We start from the raw sequence: 26,297 nt of genomic DNA, 5'->3' as shown, positions 1-26,297 counted from the left end.
ATGTGAGTATAGAGATAGACTTGTGTTTTCCCAACAGTGTATTAGGAAAATCTAAATTACAATGAATTACCAGCACAAACCGAAGATAGGCCCAGGACTTATATACTTAAATATCAATTTATATCAACACTAGCATAACGAAAATAAAGGAAAGATATATGGTTCTTGAACCATGAATAAAATTCTGTGTCATTTAAGAAAATGTCAAGTTCATATCAAGTTTTCCATTGCAAAAGCAAAATATAAGATTTGTATCACACAAAGTAGAACAAAGGACTTTATTCCCTGTAGAAATTATGGCAGACTTGAATATCTAAGAACTACCTTTAAGTTTTCCGTTTTCTCTGGTAGTTAAGGTATATATTTCCCGTTTTCTAATGGTTTTAATCGCTCCTCCAGATGGCGGTACTGCAACCATCACAAAAATTAGTTTAACAAATTCTTTTAATTGCGCTTCTTTGTATGTGTTTTTCTTGAGCACGGCCGCCATTTGTAGTCTTCTATGTGTCGTCTCCCAAGACGGATGTGTTCTTACGCTCTGTATTTCAAGTTTGTGTTGCCTGATGTCTTAGTGTCTACTCATCTTTTCGGTAAGTCAGACTTTATTTAGTGTTATGGCAAAGTTTCTATGCATTTTTCCTTGACATGTGGGCTTCCATGAGCTTTTATTCCGCGTATAGATACGGAGGAAGGATCATACTGCTGCTAGCTAGGAAGCCATTTTGGTTTCGTTTAGAATGCCATGATCAACACTCTTCTTCCGTTAACCTTCACTGCTTTCTTTGGATTATTCACATGTATGTAAATTTGGTGTCGTATGTTTATTAATGTTAGATATATATGAAGTGCTGCTTCTGGTAGTGTTGTACATTCATTGTCTTCTATGTGTAGAGCAGTGTTTATTGGGGTGTTTTTCACTCGGTGAAGTGTCTACAAAGGAAATGTTTTTAAAACTTAATGCAATGCAAAACTTAATGCTCAGGGCTGGGGAGGTCAGGATAAACATATTGAGAGACGTCAGTCAGGCAAGCCACCACTGCTCCCTAGCGGCGGTAGCCATAACTAAATGCGCAGTGACATTGCGCATGGCAATGTGCAATCGTATCTGTGCCGACCACAGTCTTGTACCTGCTACTGACCTGTACGGAGCTGTTGCCCTCCTTTCATTGTAGGTTGTAGCCATTCCTCCCTGCGTTGTCGCTACCCTTGCTTTGTTTTGAAGGTATTTTTGAAAGTTATTGTTCATCGATATCTTTTATGAGGTTGTTTTATGAAAAATTGATCTTTCATTGACGGATGTCTGCAGAACTCCGCCTGGCCTTGGTGCTACCGGCTCCGCCCTGAAGGCTTTTTCTGCATGAAACAATTGTCTGATCTCTTTTTGGGGGTAGCTAGTTTTTTCCACTGTCTGGGATGGCTTGCCACCCCAGATTTTGGGGTTAGGCTCCTTTTGGATGGACCTAGAAAAGCTATCCGCTGCCCCCATAGAAGGTAATTGTGACGATCCTTCCATGAAAAGTAGGAATGCCGATTTTGTTTTGGTTCATACGACTGGAGCAACGATTCTCTCCTCCCTCAATCCATTTCTAATCAGGAAGGTCATTGATGGATGGTCTGGGCATGTTGAAACGATCAGGAAACTGGTTCGCGGTGATTTGCTGATAAGTTGACGAAACAGGTGGCGGAACTACTTAAGATGACGAAGTTCTATATTCATGACGTGGTCTCGATACCCATTGATCATGAATTCATGCAAGGGAGTCATATACTGATATCATGGATATGTCAGAGGACGACATTGTGAAGGAACTAGCAAAGAGGACGTTATCGCTGCCTGGTTCATCACCAGATTTATCAATGGCGAACGGCGTAGAACTCCCCTAATTAACCTAACCTTGGGTAAAGTTTGACTACCGGACAATATCTCTATTGGTTACATGTGATGTCAAGTTCGTCCCTACATTCCGAATCCCTTACGTTGCTTTAAATGTCAGGAATGTGGACGCCCCTTAAAGCGTTGCACTCTTTCTGCTAAATGTGGGAGGGAAGTGTGCTAAGGAGGGTCATACCGCTGAGGTGTGTATGGCTAATAGGATGTTGTGTGTTAACTGCAATGGCAGCCACCCAAGCTGGGACCGGGCCTGTCCCCAGTTCCAGTTTGAGGAGGACGTCTGTGCAGTCAAGACACAAAATGACATATGGTGAGGCTAGGAGGAGGGTGAAGGAGTCTCGTGAGACCCCTAAAGCTAATGAATCCTACGCGTCGGCTTTGAATTGTAAGTCTTTTATGCAAACAATCTCGACGCAGACTCCTTCTGACACCCCGACCATCAGTTCCAAATACCCACCTCCATCTACACCTAATCCTCCAACCACAGTCCATAAATCCTATGCCAATACCACATCCTCTCTCCGTCCTAAAGGGACTCGCTCAAGTTCCGACATACACTAGGCATAAGCAAGGACAACTACAACTGTTGCTTGCACTGTACAGGCCACCTGTGATCTGTTTACAAGAGACACTTCTAAATGGCACAGTCGAAGACTGTTCCGTTGTAGATAGCTATCACTCGTATAGAAGAGACGAGAATCGTGGGGTAGCTATCTATGTACACCAAAGTTTACCTCACACACGACTGACACTAAATTCTACTCTAGACGGTGGCGCATGTAGAGTAAGATTTGATGACACATACCTGGCCGTATGTACGTAGATATATTGCTCCGGTTCCAATGAACTCGATAATGATGAGTTCAACTGGCTCGTTAATCAGTTACCTCAGAGTAAAGTAGTTTTAGGAGACTTCAATGTTCATCATTATCAGTGGGGAAGCATGCGGGCAGACGCCAAGGAGGAACAAATGGTTAATTTTATGATCAATGCCAACCTCGCTCATCTGAACGATGGTAGTGGAACTCGTGAGATGACCGGACTGGCAATATCTCGGCAATTGATTTATCCTGGTCATGGCGGCCGGATATATTCAATAGATTATTTCAACAACAAAGAAATCTGTTTTAACATTGTCAATATACTCTGGGACAACTCGAGTACTATTGACAAACTCATGGTCTTGCTAAGATAAAACAGAATTGATCCAGATGATGTAAGGTGGTTCGTGGGTTGTTTTCTGTGGCGATGTTGGCTTCGGTGTGAGGCTCCTCCTCCTCCTCCTTGGGCTGATCGCATGGTAGGTGGACATGTCCACACATTAGGCGGTCGGCCTTGAGGGGAGGTGGTTATCCTCCAGGTCAGCTGCTCCATGGTGTTGAGCCGGTGGATCTACGAATAAATTATCATCTATGTGCATGTCGTGGTGGAGGACTATCTTTCGTCTGTCCTATCTCTTCTCACTCTTGGGTCAACTGCAACTGTGGCTGCTGTGCCGACTGGGCTGTGTTTGCCGCCACGTTGGCTCAATACCCAAAAAATCTTTTCTTTTTATTATTTCTAATTATAATTGATAATTATCATAATATTAGAATTATAATTTTTCTATTTTTCTATTCTTTATTCGAATAGGTATTTAGGGGTGACTTGAATCACAGATAGGGTTGCAGGTCCGTAGAAGCCAACAAAACAAACGTAGTCTGCCGGCTTCGTGTTCTCCACTTAGAGCTGATTGCTCTATAAAAAGTGGTCTTGTTTATAGCCAGGTTAATGAGTTATGGGAGACCATTGGCTGTAACCACAGGTGAATGACTGGTCAACTATAGGTGAACATGGAGGTGGTGTGGACAACCCTGTAGTTCCCACAGCAAGAAAATATAGATTGAAGTCATTAGTCAGAAACTTTGGTTTATATTACGACTCGTTTTAATTGCTCACAGTCTTTTGGAACGTCTTACGCCGCCATATAGGTTATTACAGTTATATGGTTGTTTGTGTCAATTACTAGTTTAGCTCAACATTGGAATAATGACTACCTATGTTTTGTATTGTAGTATACAAACAATAAAAGACCAGCTTTTGAAGCTCCTTGTGCTGGTAGATAATGACATAAAATTTCATCTTGTTTACCCTAAAGTTCCACAGAAGAAGAATTGTAAGGATAACATTGCTAGTGAGACATTGCAGTTGCCACCAATTTTAAGCATATATTTGAAGATAGATGGTAATAGATTAACCTATAATGTACCCATGACTTCAGATCTATCATAACCTCACACATAGTCACTGATAGATGTTACATACAACATGTAATTTAACTTACTGTCTTCAAGTTGAAATGGAAATTAAGACACCGTTCATTTCCAGAATTCCAGTCAAACAACGGGATGGATATGATGACCTTCCGACCACCGTCGAGGACCACGTCACCCTCAGTCGCCTGCTGACATCGTAAGAGGGAGGGAGGAAGCCGTCATGACAGCACTCAAGTGTCTTGCTTCAAAGAGGGTGGTACCTCCTTCACGTGTAAGTTTGATAGTGGGGTAAACCTTCGTCGAATCAAGGAGGGTGGTACCTCCTTCATGTGTAAGTTTGATTAGGGTTTAAACCTATGTCGAGTCGAGGCGTGAACCACCGACATAATGATTGACATGACGGTATGTGGCAGACTGGGACCCTCCCTCTCCGACTTGTGCCTGGATAGGGAGCATTTGGTCTGTCAGGGTATTTTTAGCCAGGAGGCCATAGTTTGTGTCAGGCAGTGAGTTTCCGTAGCAGCCTAGGGAGAGAGAGAGTAAACCCGACGCTTGGCAGTGAGTATGACTCGCTCGTTATGATGTGTCAGGCGTCTTCGTCTGTCTTCGAGTGATCTGCCGCCGTGTATCAGGAAGGGACGTGCCAATGCGCCAGGATATGAGGTGCAGACGCATGTCAGCTGGTGAGATGGTCGTTTGAAAGTGAACGGCTTTGATGTTAGGGGACGAGTAGGCGTTTTTGTTTGTCATTGTTGAGGGGGGATGGAAAACATCTCGTCGTGTGCCAGACAACAACAGACCGCCGTGGTAAACTATCGTACATCGGGGCATAAGCCCACGACGTGTGGTCGAATCGAAGCCACTGACGTCTGTCAGGGAGTGAGTTGGGTTCCTCCACCGTCAGATAGGAAGCCGCCCTTGTGTGCCAGGGAGTTAGTGGGAATAGTGTGTCCTAGAGTGAGGTGCCAACATGTGCTAGAGACAGAGCCAGAGAATCTGTCAGTGTGAGCAGCCATTCTTTGCCACGGTAGTGTGATAGGAAGTGAGCAGCGGTTTTGTGTTGTCGCCACTGTAGTAGTGTGAGGCAGGAAGCCAGCCTTGTGCATCAGGGAGTTAGTCATGTATTGTGGCTTCCAGAGGGTCAGAGACTCGGTACACAGGTCTCTGGTGTCAGCTTCGCGCTTTCAGCTGCACATGAAGACAAGTGCAGCTATTACGGCACCTCGGAAGTCCTTAGGGGCGTACGGGATCTAACCGGGAAAGACACCGTGCAGGTAACATCTGCCATTCTCAACTGGCCTAGAGTATGGTGTCAAGAAAGCGCGACTGCTCTCCGTAAAAGCCCTAACCTGGACCCATACCCTTTACAGGATGTGGTCCAAGAGCACAGGCTAAGGTCAGCAGCCCGCTCTGTGTGCTTGTGGGTCACGGTTGGCTGTTCTTCGCCTCGCGGGCTACAGGCGGAGCTGCCCTCGTCCAAGAGACCGCAGCGGGTGGTTGAGGCGTCGGTGACTGCCACAAGTATGCGAGGAAGATGAGATTGAGCTCCTCCAACCATATGCGCACACTTAACAGTTGGAAATATTCAAACAACAAAGGGTAAGTTCGGTCAGCCGCGAAGCGGTGGCAGGTGAGTGGTAAGGTTCTATACTGAGTTATGGTGAGGTAAGCTAGGGTCGGCTGGCCGGAGAGTGGTAGCTCGTCTACTGGATTCCGGTGAATAGGAGAGACGAGAGGTTGGTTCTCAGAGGTCGCATGATCACTCTCCTTGATAATGTGTTCTCCATCACCATGAAGTGGAATAGAAAGCGGTGGAGAGCGGCAACTTTAACGATCTATGTAAGTTATAAGTGTGTGTGAAAAGGAGTAGGACATGGCAGCAATGATGAAGGATGTATGGAGAATGAAATATCTCCATTAGAGTTTATCAGCAGCGAAATCCTACGTCTCTGTTCGCGGGTAAGTATATATGGGTATGGTTAAGTTTTGATAATAATGAAGTATGCAATATATCTGGAAATATTATTGTAACCACATTTTCATATTAAGCAACTGATTTTGTCCATTCCTTGCGAACATGGTTGTGTTCTACTGCTGTAGAGAGAAAATGAGCAGCAGAGGCAACCTCCTCCAGCGAACGTGATGGCGAATATTTCACGACAAAGGAACAGACTACAGAACTCCCAGGAGGAATGAAAGTCTGAGGGAACAGCACACATTCCGAGCAAAACTAAGATTCTGGTCTGAAGCAGTGTTTCAGGAGGAGATATGTGTATCCAGCTCTCGTGGCAAGGTTCACTGCTGGAGGAGGAACCGTACCAGGTAAGAAGTTAATGATTTCTTGCTGTTCAAAGACTTAGAACGTCATAGTTATGGGAACAAGAAATTCATGTGGATAACCAAAAGTTAATGATGTACTTTTTATACACCACAAATCATACCGAGCCACTATTATTAACGTTAAACTCATAATTTTTCAGAGGGACAAGTGATCGAGGGAGGAGGTCCGTTCATCACTCTACATGGCGCTTTACTGCAACCACTGTTGCAGTAACTGATAGAAGAATGTGGTTTTTACTGCGTTTGGGCGAAGAGGCGGAGAGTTTACCTCTTCATACTATTAAGGACAGGAGCCCTGTCTACTCTGTTCAAGTTTTTCGACACTGCTCCATAGGAACAAGAAACCGTTCACCTCCTGGACTACGACAACAAAGGAACGGACGCAATCGTCATTCAACATGTACACCTGGCAACTAGGAGAAGAGAAGTGCAGTCATCAGGTGCTGTACATTACTGCAGGCCGGACGGAGACTACGGTGATTCAAATAGTATATATAGTTTTATTATTGCTTGAGTGTATATAATGAAACGATATGTACATTTGTTTCACCGTTGCTTTAATATATATATATATATATATATATATATATATAATAGTGGTATGCACCAGTAAATAGAATGCTTATATCATATGCTGTTAAAGCTTTGAAAAAAAAAATATATATATATAATCGTTTTTCATATATACAATATACCATAAAAAAGTTATATATATATATATATATCACTGTATTGCCTGAAATGAATATTACATCATTTCTTGCTATTACCAAAATGAAAATTTATGGTTGTTCAATCATGAAAAATCAAAAAACCATAAAATTAAAGAATTATCTTCAAGTTTCCCTCTTTCTCTTAGCCGTCACATGGGTCATATTATTTCTCCTTTATGGAAGGAAATAATATCGAAGTCCTCCCTCGTCCTGGTTGCATGCCGTAGTAGCTCCAGTAGTGACTCTCTGTCAACGTTCCCGAGGCTAAAAAACATGTTGCTCCACTGCGCCGACGACTTCTCTTGCTGCCGTTTCCAGTCCTTCCTTTTCATTGACTCCAACTCCACCAATGGCCGGATGAGGATGTAGTAGTAGTAGTCCTGAAGGGTAACCAACATCTTGCTCCGCTGCCTTAACGATCTCAGGTTGCTGCCGCCGCTTCCAGTCCTTCTTCTAAAGTCACTCCAGCGCCACCTATAGACACAATACCTTTAGGCTCAATTGGACTTTCATCGGTTACGACTTTGCTACAAATGTTCCAGTGTAAAAAAATTATTACATGGAAGAATGTAACGTTCATTTGCCACAACTCACCTTTAGGGGTAATCCAACGATATTGTAATGAAGCGTCTCTTGTCAATTTTATGAGATTATAATAAAGTTGGTCGGCACTTCATCTGAACAACGGCTACACCCAGGCAAGGATGAGGATGTAGCAGATACCCTGGAGGTGCTGGAGGGTGAGGAACATGTTGGTCCGCTGCTCCGACAACTCATGTTGCTGCCGGTTCCAGTCCTTCTCCTTCAGTGATTCCATCTCCACCTATAAATACAATACCTTTAAGCCCAATTGGAATGAGTGGACTTTTCATAGGTTTACGACTTTGCTACAAATGTTCCAGTGAAGCAAATTATTACATGGAAGAATATAACGTTCATTTGCCGCTACTCACCTTTGGGGGTAATCCAACGATATTGTCATAATGCGTCTGTCTTCAATCTTCTGAGGTCAATACAGTCCTGAAATGTATGATAATGTTGGTCATGATGGCCGGCACTTTGTCTGAACAACGGCTACAAATAATAATCCTATCAATCTGTCTTCATATACTTACAGAAATTTTTATTTTTTATGAAAAGCTTTGTATCTCTGACCATCTCCAGCAGTGCCTGGTTCTTAGCAGCGACGCTGAGGATGTAGAAGTTACCCTGGAGGGTGAGGGACATGTTGGTCCGACAACTCATGTTGCTGCCGGTTCCAGTCCTTCTCCTTCAGTGACTCCATCTCCACCTATAAATACAATACCTTTAATCTCAATTGGAATGAGTAGAATTTTCATGGATTATTCCTTTTCTGCTAACTTCTTTGATTACGACTTTGTTACGAATGTTCCAGTGGATTAAATGGTTACATGGAAGAATATAACGTTCATTTGCCACAACTCACCTTTGGGGATAATCCAACGATATTTTCATGCGTCTCGTGTTCATCTTCTGAGGTCAATACAGTCCTGAAATGTATGATAATGTTGGTCATGATGGCCGGCACTTTGTCTGAACAACAGCTACAACTAATAATCCTATAAATATGTCGTCTTATATTTATAGAAAATTTCAGTTTTTATGAAAAGCTTTGTATCTGAGCATCTCCAGCAGTGCCTGGTTCTTAGCGACCCAGGCGAGGATGTAGCAGATACCCTGGAGGTGCTGGAGGGTGAGGAACATGTTGGTCCGCTGCTCCTGTTGCTGCCGGTTCCAGTCCTTCTCCTTCAGTGATCATCTCCACCTATAACTACAATACCTTTAAGCTCAAGTAGAATGAGTGGACTTTTCATAGGTTATTCCCTTTCTGTTAACTTCTTTGATTACGACTTTGTTACGAATGTTCCAGTGGATTAAATGGTTACATGGAAGAATATAACGTTCATTTGCCACAACTCACCTTTGGGGATAATCCAACGATATTTTCATGCGTCTTGTGTTAATCTTCTGAGGTCAATACAGTCCTGAAATGTATGATAATGTTGGTCATGATGGCCGGCACTTTGTCTGAACAACAGCTACAACTAATAATCCTATAAATATGTCGTCTTATATTCATAGAAAATTTCAGTTTTTATGAAAAGCTTTGTATCTCTGAGCATCTCCAGCAGTGCCTGGTTCTTAGCGACCCAGGCGAGGATGTAGAAGATACCCTGGAGGTGCTGGAGGGTGAGGGACATGTTGGTCCAACAACTCATGTTGCTGCCGGTTCCAGTCCTTCTCCTTCAGTGACCATCTCCACCTATAACTACAATACCTTTAAGCTCAGGTAGAATGAGTGGACTTTTCATAGGTTATTCTCTTTCTGTTAACTTCTTTGATTACGACTTTCCTACAAATGTTCCAGAAGGAAATTATTACATGGAAGAATATAACGTTTATTTGCCGCTACTCACCTTTGGGGGTAATCCAACGATATTGTCATGATGCGTCTCTCTTCAATCTTCTGAGGTCAATACAGTCCTGAAATGTATGATAATGTTGGTTATGATGGCCGGCACTTCGTCTGAACAACAGCTACAACTAATAATCCTATAAATATGTCGTCTTATATTCATAGAAAATTTCACTTTTTATGAAAAGCTTTGTATCTCTGAGCATCTCCAGCAGTGCCTGGTTCTTAGTGACCCAGGCGAGGATGTAGAAGATACCCTGGAGGTGCTGGAGGGTGAGGGACATGTTGGTCCGCTGCTCCGACAACTCATGTTGCTGCCGGTTCCAGTCCTTCTCCTTCAGTGACCATCTCCACCTATAACTACAATACCTTTAAGCTCAAGTAGAATGAGTGGACTTTTCATAGGTTATTCCCTTTCTGTTAACTTCTTTGATTACGACTTTCCTACAAATGTTCCAGAAGGAAATTATTACATGGAAGAATATAACGTTTATTTGCCACAACTCACCTTTTGGAGTAATCCAATGATATTGTCATGATGCGTCTGTCTTCAATCTTCTGAGGTCAATACAGTCCTGAAATGTATGATACTGTTGGTCATGATGGCCGGCACTTCGTCTGAACAACGGCTACAAATAATAATCCTATAAATCTGTCGTCATATATTCATAGAAATTTTTAATTCTAATGAAAAGCTTTGTATCCCAGAGCCTTTATGATATGTGTACATATATATTTCTAACCTTGAGTCACCCAACCATGTAGTTATAGCGTGCTGGTAGCACACAATAAAATAGTCATACAACTAATATCTCTTCAACAATATCTAATATTCTTGGGTGACGTTTTGCTGGTCGCCCATATTTAGCTGAGCATGATATAAGAGAGATTATTGCAGGGAGAATACGGTTACTGACTGACTGAGTTTTGCCACAGATCCTGAAGTATGGCCGGGAAGCCATCGTCCATAGAAGTAAATGTTTCTTTATCATTTTGTCATAAGGAATTCTATGATGTGTTCATCGACACGTGAAGTTCAGGTACTGAACTGCACTATTACGAGTAGAGATATTCCCACACCAATCTTCAAGGATATTGACCGTTAAATCATGAACACTGAAGGAGCCACTTTCACACTCACTGAGCTATTTCGCGCCATCAATTATGAGCAAATCAAAGTCAATGGTGGTGTGTGTATGCGCCACTTCAGACCGCGCATGGGCAAGAGGCAAAAAATGTTACACTGAGCATGCATAGAAAAGGTAAAACTTACGTTGAGCATCAATACTAACTGGAACCTTAGGGTATGATACTGTTGCGTAATAAATGTACGTTGGCGTTGGCTAGCGACCAAGTTGTCGTCGGGGATGCAGCTTGGGCCACGACCATTACCTGGGCCTTTATCAATTTCCAGAGTCTGTATACCTGAAAAATAGCGTTCCAACTCGTGAAACGGCATCATATAAATACATATATACCTTTCATCAGGTTGTGTAACAATGAAATGATGAATATAAAGGGACTAGGGTGGTCAAATAAATGGTGCGAGACGAAGCGGTTGTTTCTCACTTTTACCTTGAATCTTAGAGCACGAAAACATGGTCGGACGTTCTCACTGGTGCTGTGTGCGGGAAAATCCAAACACACACACACACAAAATTTGTATATCACCAATCCCCTAAAGACAATAAGATGGATAAGTACTGCTATTTGCTCTCAACGTATTCTTATTGACCATTAAACCCGGAGTGATAATCTAGGATAGGCCAACCCGGTAGCTGTGAATGTATGATACCATGCCAAGTTTAGTTCATTCATATTTGTCAATTTCTCTTAATTTGGAAGAATTCCCGATTGTGGCCATTGTTTCTGTAGCTGTATCATGTGTGGCAGAATGTGTGCCTCATGTATCCTGTGTGGGGAAAATATGTGCCCCAGCACTCTTAATAGCATCTACACTGAAATTTTCAAGAAGATCCGTGACATCAAAAAAATCACGAAAATTCTCAGGCCTTGCATTGGCCTCAGATTTTTGAGTTCTTCAGATTGTAATGAAAATATAAGTGTAGATGGTATTCCATATGCTGATTACGTAATTCGAATCACAACACTACATTTCCTAAAAAAACCCTGTTAAAAGCACTTAAAATTACTTTAAAAAATTCGTCGCTAATTAATCCACTAATTTGAAAAAATTTTAAAAAATTTTTAACACAGATTCCAAATTTAGCATTTTTAATAGCTTTTAACGAAATTTTTAAAAAAACCAAAAGAAAAAAAAATCACAAAAAATTTTCCCCCAGATTTTCATTTTTTCAGATTTTAAAGGAAAAAATTTTTTTTGATGGTATTTTTTGCTGAAACTTTTTTTGAATCAAAACACTACATTTCCGTTTTTAAACGTTTATTGCAAATTTAAAATTCATTTTTTAAATTTGTTTTGCTAATTACTCCCTAATTTAAAAAAAATTTTTAAATTTTACCCAAAATTTTATTCCCCACCTTAATAGCATCTATACTTAAATTTTCAAAAAAATTTCCCAAAAAAAAAAAAAAATTTTAAGGGAACCTTTTTCCCAAATTTTAAAACTTTAGGGTTTTTAAAGAAAACTGTTTTTTAATGGTTTTCCCTTTTTGCGGGGAAAGTATTTTGAATCAAAAAACTACATTTCCCAAATTAACCCTTTATTAAACATTTTAAATTAATTTCATTAAATTCGTGGTTTAATTTCTCCATTTAATTTGAAAATTTTCCAATTTTTTAACCCCAGATTCTTTTTCAAACACGCGTAATGCATCTATACTGAAATTTTCAAAAAAAATTTCCCAAGAAATCAAAAAAAAAGAAAATTCCAAAAACCCCTTTTATTTTTCTTTCAAATTTTTTTAAAAAAAATCAGTTTAGATGGTTTTCTTTTTTGGTTTATTAAGTATTTGAAAACAAAACCACATTTCAAAAAAACGTGGGTTTTTAGCAAAAAATTAATTACTTAATATTCGTTTCTAAATTTTTCCCCTTAATTTAAAAAATTTTTTTTTTAAAACACCCCAAAACCAAATTTAGCATTTTTAATTAAACATCCCATACAGAAATTTTTCCCAAAAAATTAGATAAAAAAAAATCACAAAAAAACCATGGGGATTTTTTTCCCCAGATTTTCAAATTCTTCCCGGTTTTATGAAAAAACTTTTTTTTGATGTTTTTTTAAATTTTCTGACCCAAGTATTTCGAATTTAAACACCACATTTAAAATATTAAACGTTTATTAAACACTTTAAACCCCAAAAGGGGGAAAATTTCTTTCCCCTAAATTTCTTTTAAAAAAAAACCGGGGGGATTTAAATTCCCCCTTTTCTTTTTTTTTCAAAAAATTTTCCCAAAAAAACAGAAAAAGGGGGGAAGGTGGGAATTTTTTTCCCCCAAACCCGTTTTTATTAAAAAAGGTACCCTTTTTGCTAAATTTTTGGGGAAACAAAAATAATTTTAAAAAAGGATTAGCACTTAAATAAATTACATAGATATTTGTGTGCTAAAGACTCCACTAAATAGAAAAATTTTTAATTTTGACCACAGATTCTTATTCAACACTCTTAATAGCATCTATACTGAAATTTCAAGAAAATCCATATCAAAGAAATCACAAAATTCCCAGGCACTTTCATTAATTACATTAGAATTCGTGTGCTAATTACTCCACTAATTAGAACATTTTGCACATTTTCACCACTGATTTTCAAAAGAATCCATGTTCTCTAAAAATCACAAAATTTCCAAGCCTGGTATTTTCCTCAAATTTTCATATTCTTCGGATTTTTATGAAAATTTGTGATTAGATGGTTTCCTTTATGCTGATTCCGTATTTTGAATCAAAACACTACATTTCCTAATATTAAAAAGTGTTATTACAAAAAAATTTTTTTTTTTTTTGAATTTTTTAATTAAAATATTCGTGTGCTAATTACTCCGCTAAATAGGAAAATTTAATTTTGACCACAGATTCTTATTCAGCACTCTTAATGACAGCTATACTGAAATTTTCAAAAAAATCCATGACATTAAAGAAATCACGAAAATTCCGAGGCTATAGCCTTGAATTTTCCTCAAATTTTCAAATTTTACAGATTTTTATGGGAAAACGCGTTTAGATGGTTTTTTTTCTGCTGATTACGGTTTTGATTCCCAAAAAACTACATTTCCTAATATTCCTTTAAAAGCACTTAAATAAATACATTGATATTCGTGTCTAATTTCTCCACAAAAAAAAAAAAATTTTACATTTTTACCACAGATTCTTAATTTAAACATCTTAATAACATCTATACTGAAATCTTTAAAAAAAAACCAATCAAAAAAAATCCCCCGAAAATTCCAAGGCTTAGCCTTGAAATTTTTCCCCAAAATTTTTAAATTCCTTTTTAAATTTTTTTGAAAATCTTTTTTTATAGATTGGGAAATTTATTATCCTGATTACGGGACTTTTTAATCAAAACACTAAAATTTCCTAATATTAAACGTGTTTTAGCACTTAAATTACAAAAAATATTCGTGCGCTAATTACTCCACAAAAAGGAAAACATTTTTAAAATTTTTACCACAATCCATGTCAAAAAAAAGAAATTCCTATTTTCAAATTCCCCTTTGATTTTAAAAAATCTGTTTTTTTTGATGGTTTCCTTTATGCTGATTCCGTATTTTGAATCAAAACACTACATTTCCTAATATCAAACGTGTTATTAGCACTTAGATTACATAAATATTCGTGTGCTAATTACTCCGCTAAATAGAAAAATTTAATTTTGACCACAGATTCTTATTCAGCACTCTTAATGACATCTATACTGAAATTTTCAAAAAAATCCATGACATTAAAGAAATCACGAAAATTCCGAGGCTATAGCCTTGAATTTTCCCTCAAATTTTCAAATTTTACAGATTTTTATGGAAATCTGCGTTTAGATGGTTTTCTTTCTGCTGATTACGGATTTTGATTCAAAACACTACATTTCCTAATATTGACTGTTACTATTAGCACTTAAATAAATCACATAGATATTCGTGTGCTAATTGCTCCACTAAATAGAAAAATATTTACATTTTGACCACAGATTCTTATTTAGCACTCTTAATAACATCTATACTGAAATCTTAAAGAAAAACCATATCAAAAAAGATCACGAAAATTCCAAGGCTATAGCCTTGAATTTTCCTCGGTTTTTCAAATTTCTCATATCTTTATGAAAATCTTTCTATAGATGGTATTGATTATCCTGATTACGTACTTTGAATCAAAACACTACATGTCCTAATATTAAACGTGTTGTTAGCACTTAAATTACATAAATATTCGTGCGCTAATTACTCCACTAAATGGAAAACATTTAAATTTTGACCACAATCCATGTCAAAAAAATGACGTGAATTCCTCAGATTTTCAAATTCCTCAGATTTTTAAGAAAATCTGTTTTTAGATGGATTGTTTTATACTGAGTACGTATTTTGAATCAAAATACCACATTTCTTAATACCAACCGTGTTATTAGCAGTTAAATTAATTACATTAATATTCGTGTACTAATTACTCCACGATTTACAAAAAATTTAAAATTTTGACCACAGATTTTTATTCAACACTATTAATATTATCTATGAAAAATTTCAAGAAACTCCATATCAAAAAAATCACGAAAATTCCAAAAGAGCCTTGCATTTTACTCAGATTTTCAAATTCTTCATATTTTTATGAAAGTCTGTGTTTAGATGGTTTTCTTTATGCTGATTACGTATTTCGAATAAAAACACTACATTTCCTAATAATAATCGTGTTATTAGCACTTAAATTACATAAATATTCGTGCGCTAATTCCTCCACTAAATAGAAAAAAAATAAATTTTGACCAAAGATTCTTATTCTGCATTCATAAAAGCATCTATACTGAAAATTTCAAGAAAATACAAATGAAAGAAATCACAAAAATTCCAAGGCTATAGCCTGGCATTTTCTTAAGATTTTCAATTTCTTCAGATTTTTATGAAAATCTGAGTTTAGATGGTTTTCATTATGCTGATTATGTATATTGAATCAAAACACTATATTTCCTAATATCATTCGTATTATTAGCCCTTAAATGAATTACATCAATGTTCGTGTGCTAACAGCACGAAATATAATTTTTTTCAAATTTTGACCAAAGATTCTTATTCAGCACTCTTAATAGCATCCATACTAAAAATTTCAAGAAAATCCAAGATATCACAAAAAAGAAAAAAAAAAATCACGAAAATTCCTAGGCTATAGTCTGTCGTTTTCCTTAGATTTTTAAAAAATTCTTTAGATTTTTATGAAAAGCTGTGTTTACATGGTTTTCTTTATGCTGATTACGTATTTTGAATCAAAACACTACACTTCCAAATATTGAGCATAGTATCAGCACTTTAATTGATTAATTATATTAAGATTCTTGTGTTAATTACTCCATTAATTAGAATATTTTCCATATTTTGAACACAGATTCTTATTCAGCACGCGTAATAGCATCTATAGTGAAATTTTAAAAAAAATCCATGTCATCCAAAAAAAATCACGAAAATTCCATTTTCCTCAAATTTTGAAATTCTTTAGATTTTTATGAAAATCTGTGTTTAGATGGTATTCTTTATGCTGATTACGTATTTCAGATAAAACACTACATTTCCTGTTATTAAACGTGTTATTAGCCCTTAAATAAATCACATAAATATTCGTGTGCTAATTACTCCACTAAATTGAAAAGTTTTAAATTTTGACCACAGATTCTTATTCAGCACTCGTAATAGCATACTGAAATTTTCAAGAAAATCCATGATATCAAAAATCACGAGAATTTCAGATTTTCATGCTCTTCAGACTTTGATGAAAATCTGAGTATAGATGGTATTTTTTATGCTGATTAAGTATTTCGAATCAAAACACTACATTTCTTAATATCAAACGTGTCATTAGCACTTTAATCACATTAATATTCGTGTGCTAATTACTCCACTGATTAAAATTTCTACATTTTGACCACAGATTCTTATTCAGCACTCTTAATAGCATATATACTGAAATCTTTAAGAAAATCCATGATATCAGATTTTTAAGCTCTTCAGATTTTAATGAAATTCTGTGTATAGGAAGTATTCTTTATGGCGCTTACCTATTTCGAAACAAAACACTACATTTCCTAACATTAACCGTGTTATTAGCACTTAAATGAATTACTTTAATATTCATGCGCTAATTACTCCACTAATCACAGAAAGATTTAAATTTTGACCACAAATTCTTATTCAGGACTCTCAATCGCATCTATACTGAAATTTTGAAGAAAATCCAAGAAATCAAAAAAATATAGAAAATTGCATGGCCTTGTATTTTCTTCAGATTTTTAAGTTCTGATTTTAATGAAAATCGAAGTATAGATGATATTCTTTATGCTGATTACGTATTACAAATCAATATACTACATTTCCTAATAATAACCGTGTTCTTAGCACTTTAATGAAATAGACTGACATTCGTGCTAATTACTTTACTAATTAGAGTAATTTTTACATTTTGACCGCAGACAAAATGTGTGCCTCATATATCGTGTGCGGTAGAATATGTGCCGCATGTATTGTGTGTGGGAGATTGTGCGCCTCACATATCGTAGAATGTGTGTCTCATATATCGTGTGTGGCAGAATGTGTCCCTTATGTATCGTGTGTGGCAGAATGTGTACCTAATGTATCGTGTGTGGTAGAATGTGTGCCTCATGTATCGTGTGTGGCTAATGCGTGCCTAATGTATCGTGTGTAGCAGAATGTGTGCCTCATGTATCGTGTGTGGTAGAATGTGTGCCTAATGTATCGTGTGTGGCAGAATGTGTGTTTCATGTATCGTGTGTGGTAGAATGTGTGCCTCATGTATTTTGTGTGGTAGAATGTGTGTTTCATGTATCGTGTGTGGCTAATGTGTGTTTCATGTATCGTGTGTGGTAGAATGTGTGCCTCATGTATTTTGTGTGGTAGAATGTGTGCCTCATGTATCGTGTGTGGTAGAATGTGTGCCTCATGTATCGTGTGTGGCTAATGATTGACTAATGTATAGTGTGTGGCAGAATGTGTGCCTCATGTATCGTGTGTGGTAGAATGTGTGCCTCATGTATCGTGTGTGGCAGAATGTGTGCCTCATGTATCGTGTGTGGTAGAATGTGTGCCTCATGTATCGTGTGTGGCAGAATGTGTGCCTCATGTATCGTGTGTGGCAGAATGTGTGTCTCATGTATCGTGTGTGGTAGAATGTGTGCCTCATGTTTTGTGTGTGGTAGAATGTGTGCCTCATGTATCGTGTGTGGTAGAATGTGTGCCTCATGTATCGTGTGTGGTAGAATGTGTGTTTCATGTATCGTGTGTGGCAGAATGTGTGCCTCATGTATCGTGTGTGGTAGAATGTGTGCCTCATGTTTTGTGTGTGGTAGAATGTGTGTTTCATGTATCGTGTGTTGTAGAATGTGTGCCTCATGTATCGTGTGTGGCAGAATGTATACCTTATATATCGTGTGAGGCAGAATGTGTACCTTATGTATCGTGTGTGGTAGAATGTGTGCCTCATGTTTTGTGTGTGGTAGAATGTGTGTTTCATGTATCGTGTGTTGTAGAATGTATACCTTATATATCGTGTGAGGCAGAATGTATACCTTATATATCGTGTGAGGCAGAATGTGTACCTTATGTATCGAGTGTGGTAGAACGTGCGCCTCATGTATCGTGTGTGGCAAAATATGTGTCACATGTATCGTGTGTGGCAGAAAGTGTACCTTATGTATCGTGTGTAGTAGAATGTGCGCCTCATGTATCGCGTGAAGCAGAATGTGTGTCACATGTATCGTGAGTGGCAGAATGTTTGCCTCGTGTATCGTTGTGGTAGAATGTGTGCCTCATGTATCGTGTGTGGCAGAATGTATACCTTATATATCGTGTGAGGCAGAATGTGTACCTTATGTATCGTGTGTGGTAGAATGTGCGCTTCATGTATCGTGTGTGGCAGAATATGTGTCACATGTATAGTGTGTGGCAGAATGTGTACCTTATGTATCGTGTGTGGTAGAATGTGCGCCTTATGTATCGTGTGTAGCAGAATGTGTGTCACATGTATCGTGTGTGGCAGAATGTTTGCCTCATGTATCGTTGTGGTAGAATGTGTGCCTCATGTATCGTGTGTGGTAGAATGTGTGCCTAATGTAACGTGTGTGGTAGAATGTGTGTTTCATGTATCGTATGTGGCAGAATGTGTGCCTCCTGTATCGTGTGTTGCAGAATGTGTGCCTCATGTATCGTGTGTGGCAGAATGTGTGCCTAATGTATCGTGTGTGGTAGAATGTGTGCCTCATGTATCGTGTGTGGTAGAATGTGTGCCTCATGTATCGTGTGTGGCAGAATGTGTGTCACATGTATCGTGTGTGGTAGAATGTGTGCCTCATGTATCGTGTGTTGCAGAATGTGTGCCTCATGTATCGTATGTGGCAGAATGTGTGTCACATGTATCGTGTGTGGTAGAATGTGTGCCTCATGTATCGTGTGTGGTAGAATGTGTGCCTCATGTATTTTGTGTGGTAGAATGTGTGTTTCATGTATCGTATGTGGCAGAATGTGTGCCTCCTGTATCGTGTGTTGCAGAATGTGTGCCTCATGTATCGTGTGTGGCAGAATGTGTGCCTAATGTATCGTGTGTGGCTAATGTGTGCCTAATGTATCGTGTGTGGCTAATGTGTGCCTAATGTATCGTGTGTGGCTAATGTGTGCCTAATGTATCGTGTGTGGCAGAATGTGTGCCTCATGTATCGTGTGTGGTAGAATGTGTGCTTCATGTATCGTGTGTGGTAGAATGTGTGCCTCATGTATCGTGTGTGGCAGAATGTGTGCCTCATGTATCGTGTGTGGTAGAATGTGTGCCTCATGTATCGTGTGTGGTAGAATGTGTGCCTCATGTATCGTGTGTGGCTAATGTGTGCCTCATGTATCGTGTGTGGCAGAATGTGTGCCTCATGTATCGTGTGTGGCAGAATGTGTGCCTCATGTATCGTGTGTGGCTAATGTGTGCCTAATGTATCGTGTGTGGCAGAATGTGTGCCTCATGTATCGTGTGTGGTAGAATGTGTGCCGCATGTATCGTGTGTGGCAGAATGTGTGCCTCATGTATCGTGTGTGGTAGAATGTGTGCCTCATGTATCGTGTGTGGTAGAACGTGTGCCTCATGTATCGTGTGTGGCTAATGTGTGCCTAATGTATCGTGTGTGGCAGAATGTGTGCCTAATGTATCGTGTGTGGCAGAATGTGTGCCTCATGTATCGTGTGTGGCTAATGTGTGCCTAATGTATCGTGTGTGGCAGAATGTGTGCCTCATGTATCGTGTGTGGCAGAATGTGTGCCTCATGTATCGTGTGTGGTAGAATGTGTGCCTAATGTATCGTGTGTGGTAGAATCTGTGCCTCATGTATCGTGTGTGGCTAATGTGTGCCTAATGTATCGTGTGTGGCAGAATGTGTGCCTCATATATCGTGTGTGGTAGAATGTGTGCCTCATGTATCGTGTGTGGCAGAATGTGTGCCTCATGTATCGTGTGTGGTAGAATGTGTGTTTCATGTATCGTGTGTAGCAGAATGTGTGTCACATGTATCGTGTGTGGCAGAATGTTTGCCTCGTGTATCGTTGTGGTAGAATGTGTGCCTCATGTATCGTGTGTGGCTAGAATGTGTGCCTAATGTATCGTGTGTGGTAGAATGTGTGCCTCATGTATCGTGTGTGGTAGAATGTGTGCCTCATGTATCGTGTGTGGCAGAATGTGTGCCTCATGTATCGTGTGTGGCAGAATGTGTGCCTCATGTATCGTGTGTGGTAGAATGTGCGCCTCATGTATCGTGTGTGGCAGAATGTGTCACATGTATCGTGTGTGGCAGAATGTGTACCTTATGTATCGTGTGTGGTAGAATGTGCGCCTCATGTATCGTGTGTGGCAGAATATGTGTCACATGTATCGTGTGTGGCAGAATGTGTACCTTATGTATCGTGTGTGGTAGAATGTGCGCCTCATGTATCGTGTGTAGCAGAATGTGTGTCACATGTATCGTGTGTGGCAGAATGTTTGCCTCGTGTATCGTTGTGGTAGAATGTGTGCCTCATGTATCGTGTGTGGTAGAATGTGTGCCTAATGTATCGTGTGTGGTAGAATGTGTGCCTCATGTATCGTGTGTGGTAGAATGTGTGCCTCATGTATCGTTGTGGTAGGATGTGTGCCTCATGTATCGTGTGTGGTAGAATGTGTGCCTCATGTATCGTGTGTGGTAGAATGTGTGTTTCATGTATCGTGTGTGGTAGAATGTGTGCCTCATGTATCGTGTGTGGTAGAATGTGTTTCATGTATCGTGTGTGGTAGAATGTGTGTCACATGTATCGTGTGTGGCAGAATGTGTACCTTATGTATCATGTGTGGCAGAATGTGCGCCTCATGTATCGTGCGTGGCTAATGTGTGCCACATGTATCGTATGTGGCAGAGGGTGTGCCTCCTGTATCGTGTGTTGTAGAATGTGTGTTTCATGTATCGTGTGTGGCAGAATGTGTACCTTATATATCGTGTGAGGCAGAATGTGTACCTTATGTACCGTGTGTGGCAGAATGTGTGCCTTGTGTTATGGATGTGAGTGCAGAGAAGTTGCAAAGAAACTACAAGGTCTGCAGTCATCAATTGTCATCAAGAATTCATGAGACAAGACAGATAAAGGATTATGCTAGAGCTATAGTCAAATCTAAGGATCATAAATGTTTGAAAGTTATGAAAAATATTTCATAACTGTCTATACGAGAGCAGTGACAATCCGGAGTCAATGAGTTAACTTTCTAACATCCACAAAGGTTTTCGTAACTCTCTAGTTTAACTTGGCACTGTTGTGATCTGTCAAATTATTCATTAAACATATTCTTATATTCACAAAGCCACATTGTCCCTCTTCCTTTCTTACGAATAATTACAGATAACAGCTAGAAGCTTGGAGTAAGGAAATTATAATGCAAAGAGTAACTGACTTCTATAAAAGTATGTAGGCACGAACATTAATTTTTGTAAACAAGTATATAAGTTTCATATGGCGTAGTTCTCTTATGCAGAGGTAAAAAGGTCCCAGAGTGAAGCTTTAAGTTTAACGACCAGTGCGTGCAGCCCAGCAAAACTTGATTAAAATAGTCTGATGTTAGTCAGCACAAAAGTTCCAGGTTAAAGCATTAAGTTTAAAGTTAACTCCCTGGTCACCCTATACCTCCCTCTCTCCGATCAGATTAGTGTGGCGTTAGGCAGAAGAAAGTCCCCGAGTGAAAGCAAGTTTGACTTTAGCCGGGACAAATTTCCAGGTTTGGCGTCCCCAACCTGGGCCACGTAAAACATCCCGATCATAATAGTTTAGCGTTAGACAGAAAAAAAACCCATTCCCGAGTGAAGCTTTAAGCTAGGCGACCCGTGGACACTGTAAAATCTAATTGAAATCTTCCAGCATTAGCCAGGAGAAAAGTCTCAAAGAGATACTTTAGTTTGACGACACATGGGCCCCTCAAAAGCTGAACAAATTCATCTTGCGGTCGTCGAAATAAAAGTTCCAAGGTGAAACCTAACTCTGATGACCCTTGGAGCCAGCTTATCCTGAATAAAATCGTAAGGTGTCCTCCAGAATAAAATTCAGAGAGTGAAGCTCTATCATGATGACCAGAGCAGCTCGCTGAAGCTATATGTGAAATAGTTTGGCGTCGGTCAAAATTAAATTCCCAAATTGAAGCTCTACTTTTGATGATCCGTGAAGGCCCAGAAAACACGCAAAACATTATCTGTCGTCGGCCAAAATAATACTCCCAAGGTGACGCTTTACTTTGATAAACATTGGAATCCACAAAAACTGAATGAAATCGTCTGGCATCAGATGGAATAAATTTCTCAAGTTGATGCTTTACACTGATGACCCGCTAATGGAGCCCGCAAAAGTTGAATAAAGTCATCTGGCGTCGGCCATGATATAATTCACTACGTTAAGCCTGACTTTGACGACCTTATATCCCGCAGAAACTGCTCCAGATCGTCCAGCGTCTGCCAAAACAAAAATTCGTGGATGAAAGCTTAACTTTGATTACCTATAGAGTCCTCAAAAGCTGAATAAAATCGGCTGGCTTCGGCCAGAATAAACTTCCCAAAGTGACGATCACCCATGTGACCCCGCAAAAGTGTTAGCCACAGGAAAATTCTCAAAGTAAAACTTAGACTGTGACGACCCACATATGTGCCTCACAAAACCTATATAAAACCGTCCAGCGTTAGCCTGAACAAAAGTCTGAATGGAAAGCTTTACTTTGACGACCCATAAACCGTGCAAGTTGAAAATAATCGTCTGGCATTAGCTGGATCAAATGCCCAAAAGGAACGCTTTAGTTTGGCGTCGTTGGTTCATTTCTCGACAATCTACTTCGACTAATTCGTTTATACACACATATTGCGGTTTCCTGCCTGACACACTACGAAGGTGAAAAGGAAGCGTTACTCACTCTCGACAGGCGTCGGTGGCTCAGTCTCTGATACACGTCGGTAGCTTACTTCACCACACATTACTTCGACGAACTCAAAAACTTGGCTCACTCTCCAACAGTCATCGATGAGCTTCGTCTCTAACATATGTGTGTCGGTAGCTCACTTCATGGCAAAACCAAATACGATTCTCTCTCTCTGACACACAACGGTATGGTTTCCTTAGGAACCTGACACACTAGAAACACAGCTCGCTCCCTGACAGACGTCGGTAGAATCGTGTCTGATACACATCGGTAGCTCACAAGATACACTACATTGCCCAACTCCGTTACGATTACTTCCTGCCTGACACACGCGATTCAGCGGCAAAAACACGTCGGTGGCTTCGTCTGTAACATACGTGGGTAGTTCACACCATGACACAATATATGACTAACTCCCTGATGCACAAGGCTGGCTTCCTGCCTCACACTACTACAGTGGCGACCACACAAAACCGCTGCTCACTTCCGAACACACTACCGTGGCAAAGAATGGCTGCTCACACTGACAGATTCTCTGGCTCTGTCTCTAGCACATGTTGGCACCTCACTCTAGGACACACTGTTCCCACTAACTCCCTGGTACACAAGGGCGGCTTCCTATCTGACGGGGGAGGAACGCTACTCACTCCCTGACAGACGTCAGTGGCTTCGATTCGACCACACGTCGTGGGCTTATGCCCCGATGTACGATAGTTTACCACGGCGGTCTGTTGTTGGCTGGCACACGACGAGATGTTTTCCATCCCCTTCCCCTCAACAATGACAAACAACACCCCCCTACGCGTCCCCTAACATCAAAGCCGTTCACTTTCAAACGACCATCTCACCAGCTGACATGCGTCTGCACCTCATATCCTGGCGCATTGGCACGTCCCTCCCTGATACACGGCGGCAGATCACTCCAAGACAGACGAAGACGCATGACACATCATAACGAGCGAGTCATTCCCTAACACACAACGGTGTCTTACTGCCACGCGCCGGGTTTAATCTCTCTCTCTCTCCCTCCATAGGATGCTACAGCCCCTCACTCCCCGACACAAAACTATGGCCTCCCGGCTGATAATACCCTGAGGGCACAGCGTTCCCAAATTCTCCCTACCCTGACACAAGTCGGAGAGGGAGGGTCCCAGTCTGCCACATACCGTCATGTCAATCATTTATGTCGGTGGTTCAAGCCTCGACTCGACATAGGTTTAAACCCTTATCAAACTTACACATGAAGGAGGTACCACCCTCCTTGACTCGACGAAGATTTACCTCTTATCAAACTTACACATGAAGGAGGTACCACCCTCCTTGACTCGAGATGAGTGCTGTCATGACGGCTTCCTCCCTCCCTCTTGCGATGTCAGCAGGCGACTGAGGGTGACGTGGTCCTCGACGTTGGTCGTAAGGTCATCATATCCAACCCGTTGTTTGACTGGAATTCTGGAAATGAACGGTGTCTTAATTTCCATTTCAATTTAAACACATTAAGGCATATCTTTTATTAACATTAAGTTGAATTACGACATGTTGTATATAACATCTACCAGTGTTTATGTGTGGATCATGATACAGATTAAGTCATGGGTACACTAAGTTAATCTATTATCATCCATCTTTAGATTTATGCTTAAAATTGGTGGCAACTGTGAGGCCAAAAACCTCTCACTAGCAATGTTATCCTTACAATTCTTGTTCTGTGAAACTTTAGGGTAAACAAGATGCAATTGTATGTCATCATTTACCAGCACAAGGAGCTTCAAAAGCTGGTCTCTTATTGTTTGTATACTGGAAATACAAAACGTAGGTAGACATTATTCCAATGTTGAGCTAAACTAGTAATTGACACAAACAACCATATAACTGTAATAACCTACATGGCGGCGTAAGACGTTCCAAAGAGACTGTGAACAATTAAACGCTGTCGCCTGAACGAATCATATTATAAACCAAATTTTCAGACGAAAGAAAACAGTGAAGGCTAACGGAAGATAGGAAAGCTGAAAGAAGTGTGTTGATCATGGCATTCTAAACGAAACCAAAATGGCTACCTAGCTAGCAGCAGTATGATCCTTCCTCCGTATCTATACGCGGAATAACAGCTCATGGAAGCCCACATGTCAAGGAAAAATGCATAGAAACTTTGCCATAACACTAAATAAAGTCTGACTTACCGAAAAGATGAGTAGACACTAAGACATCAGGCAAAACAAACTTGAAATACAGAGCGTAAGAACACATCCGTCTTGGGAGACGACACATAGAAGACTACAAATGGCGGCCGTGCTCAAGAAAAACACATACAAAGAAGCGCAATTAAAAGAATTTGTTAAACTAATTTTTGTGATGGTTGCAGTACCGCCATCTGGAGGAGCGATTAAAACCATTAGAAAACGGGAAATATATACCTTAACTACCAGAGAAAACGGAAAACTTAAAGGTAAATATTAGATATTCAAATGTGCCATAATTTCTGCAGGGAATAAGTCCTTTGTTCTACTTTGTGTGGTATAAATGTTATGCTTTGCTTTAGCAATGGAAAACTTTATATAAACTTGACATTTTGTTAAATGACATAGAATTTTCTTCATGGTTCAAGAACCATATATCTTTTTTTTTATTTTCGTTTTACTGGTGTTAATATAAATTGATATTTAAGTATATAAGTCTTGAGCCTATCTTGGGTTTGTGCTGGTAATTTATCGTAATTTAGATTTTCCTAATACACTTACATTTCACTTTATTTCTGAATATTGTGATAAAAAGAAACAAATAATCGTGTGATATTTATTTGGCACAATACAGTATTGATACATATATATCAGAACATATGTTTTCGTCTTATGGTAGACTGTATGTACACGCATACACATATGCATGCATTGTTACAAAATACAATACCATAGGCTAACAGTCTGACATACATGCATATTGACATTCACATGCAAACACAAGCAGTCTTATATCTAACATATAATAGTCTTTGAAGAATCTAACAGTGTATTGCACATAGATGTGAAATAATGAACCAGTCTTACATATCAAAATAATTCTTTCAAAGCTTAA

The 26,297-nt window shown here is 39.5% G+C and overlaps 1 protein-coding gene across 3 annotated transcripts in view; it reads left to right on the top strand.

The window, feature by feature from the left end:
* LOC139761109 (uncharacterized) overlaps positions 1 to 7,282 on the top strand; it is a 40,082-nt gene extending 32,800 nt beyond the window's left edge. For 2 of the 3 annotated variants that reach the window (XR_011715457.1, XM_071685026.1), the window contains 2 exons: positions 4,259 to 6,468; positions 6,627 to 7,282. Coding sequence is in view for 2 of the 3 variants with exons in the window: in XM_071685026.1 (XP_071541127.1) it covers positions 4,259 to 4,346 (88 nt within the window). In the remaining variant the exon portion in view is untranslated. The remainder of the gene's footprint in view (positions 1 to 4,258; positions 6,469 to 6,626) is intronic. The other variant, XM_071685027.1, reaches the window with a different exon arrangement.
* The last annotated feature ends 19,015 nt before the right edge of the window (positions 7,283 to 26,297 follow it).

Source organism: Panulirus ornatus, chromosome 39 (genome assembly GCF_036320965.1).
Source record: "Panulirus ornatus isolate Po-2019 chromosome 39, ASM3632096v1, whole genome shotgun sequence".
Taxonomy (NCBI): Eukaryota; Metazoa; Arthropoda; class Malacostraca; order Decapoda; family Palinuridae; genus Panulirus; species Panulirus ornatus.
Note: the sequence above shows the minus strand (reverse complement) of the source record. Positions and strands in the feature narration are given on the sequence as shown.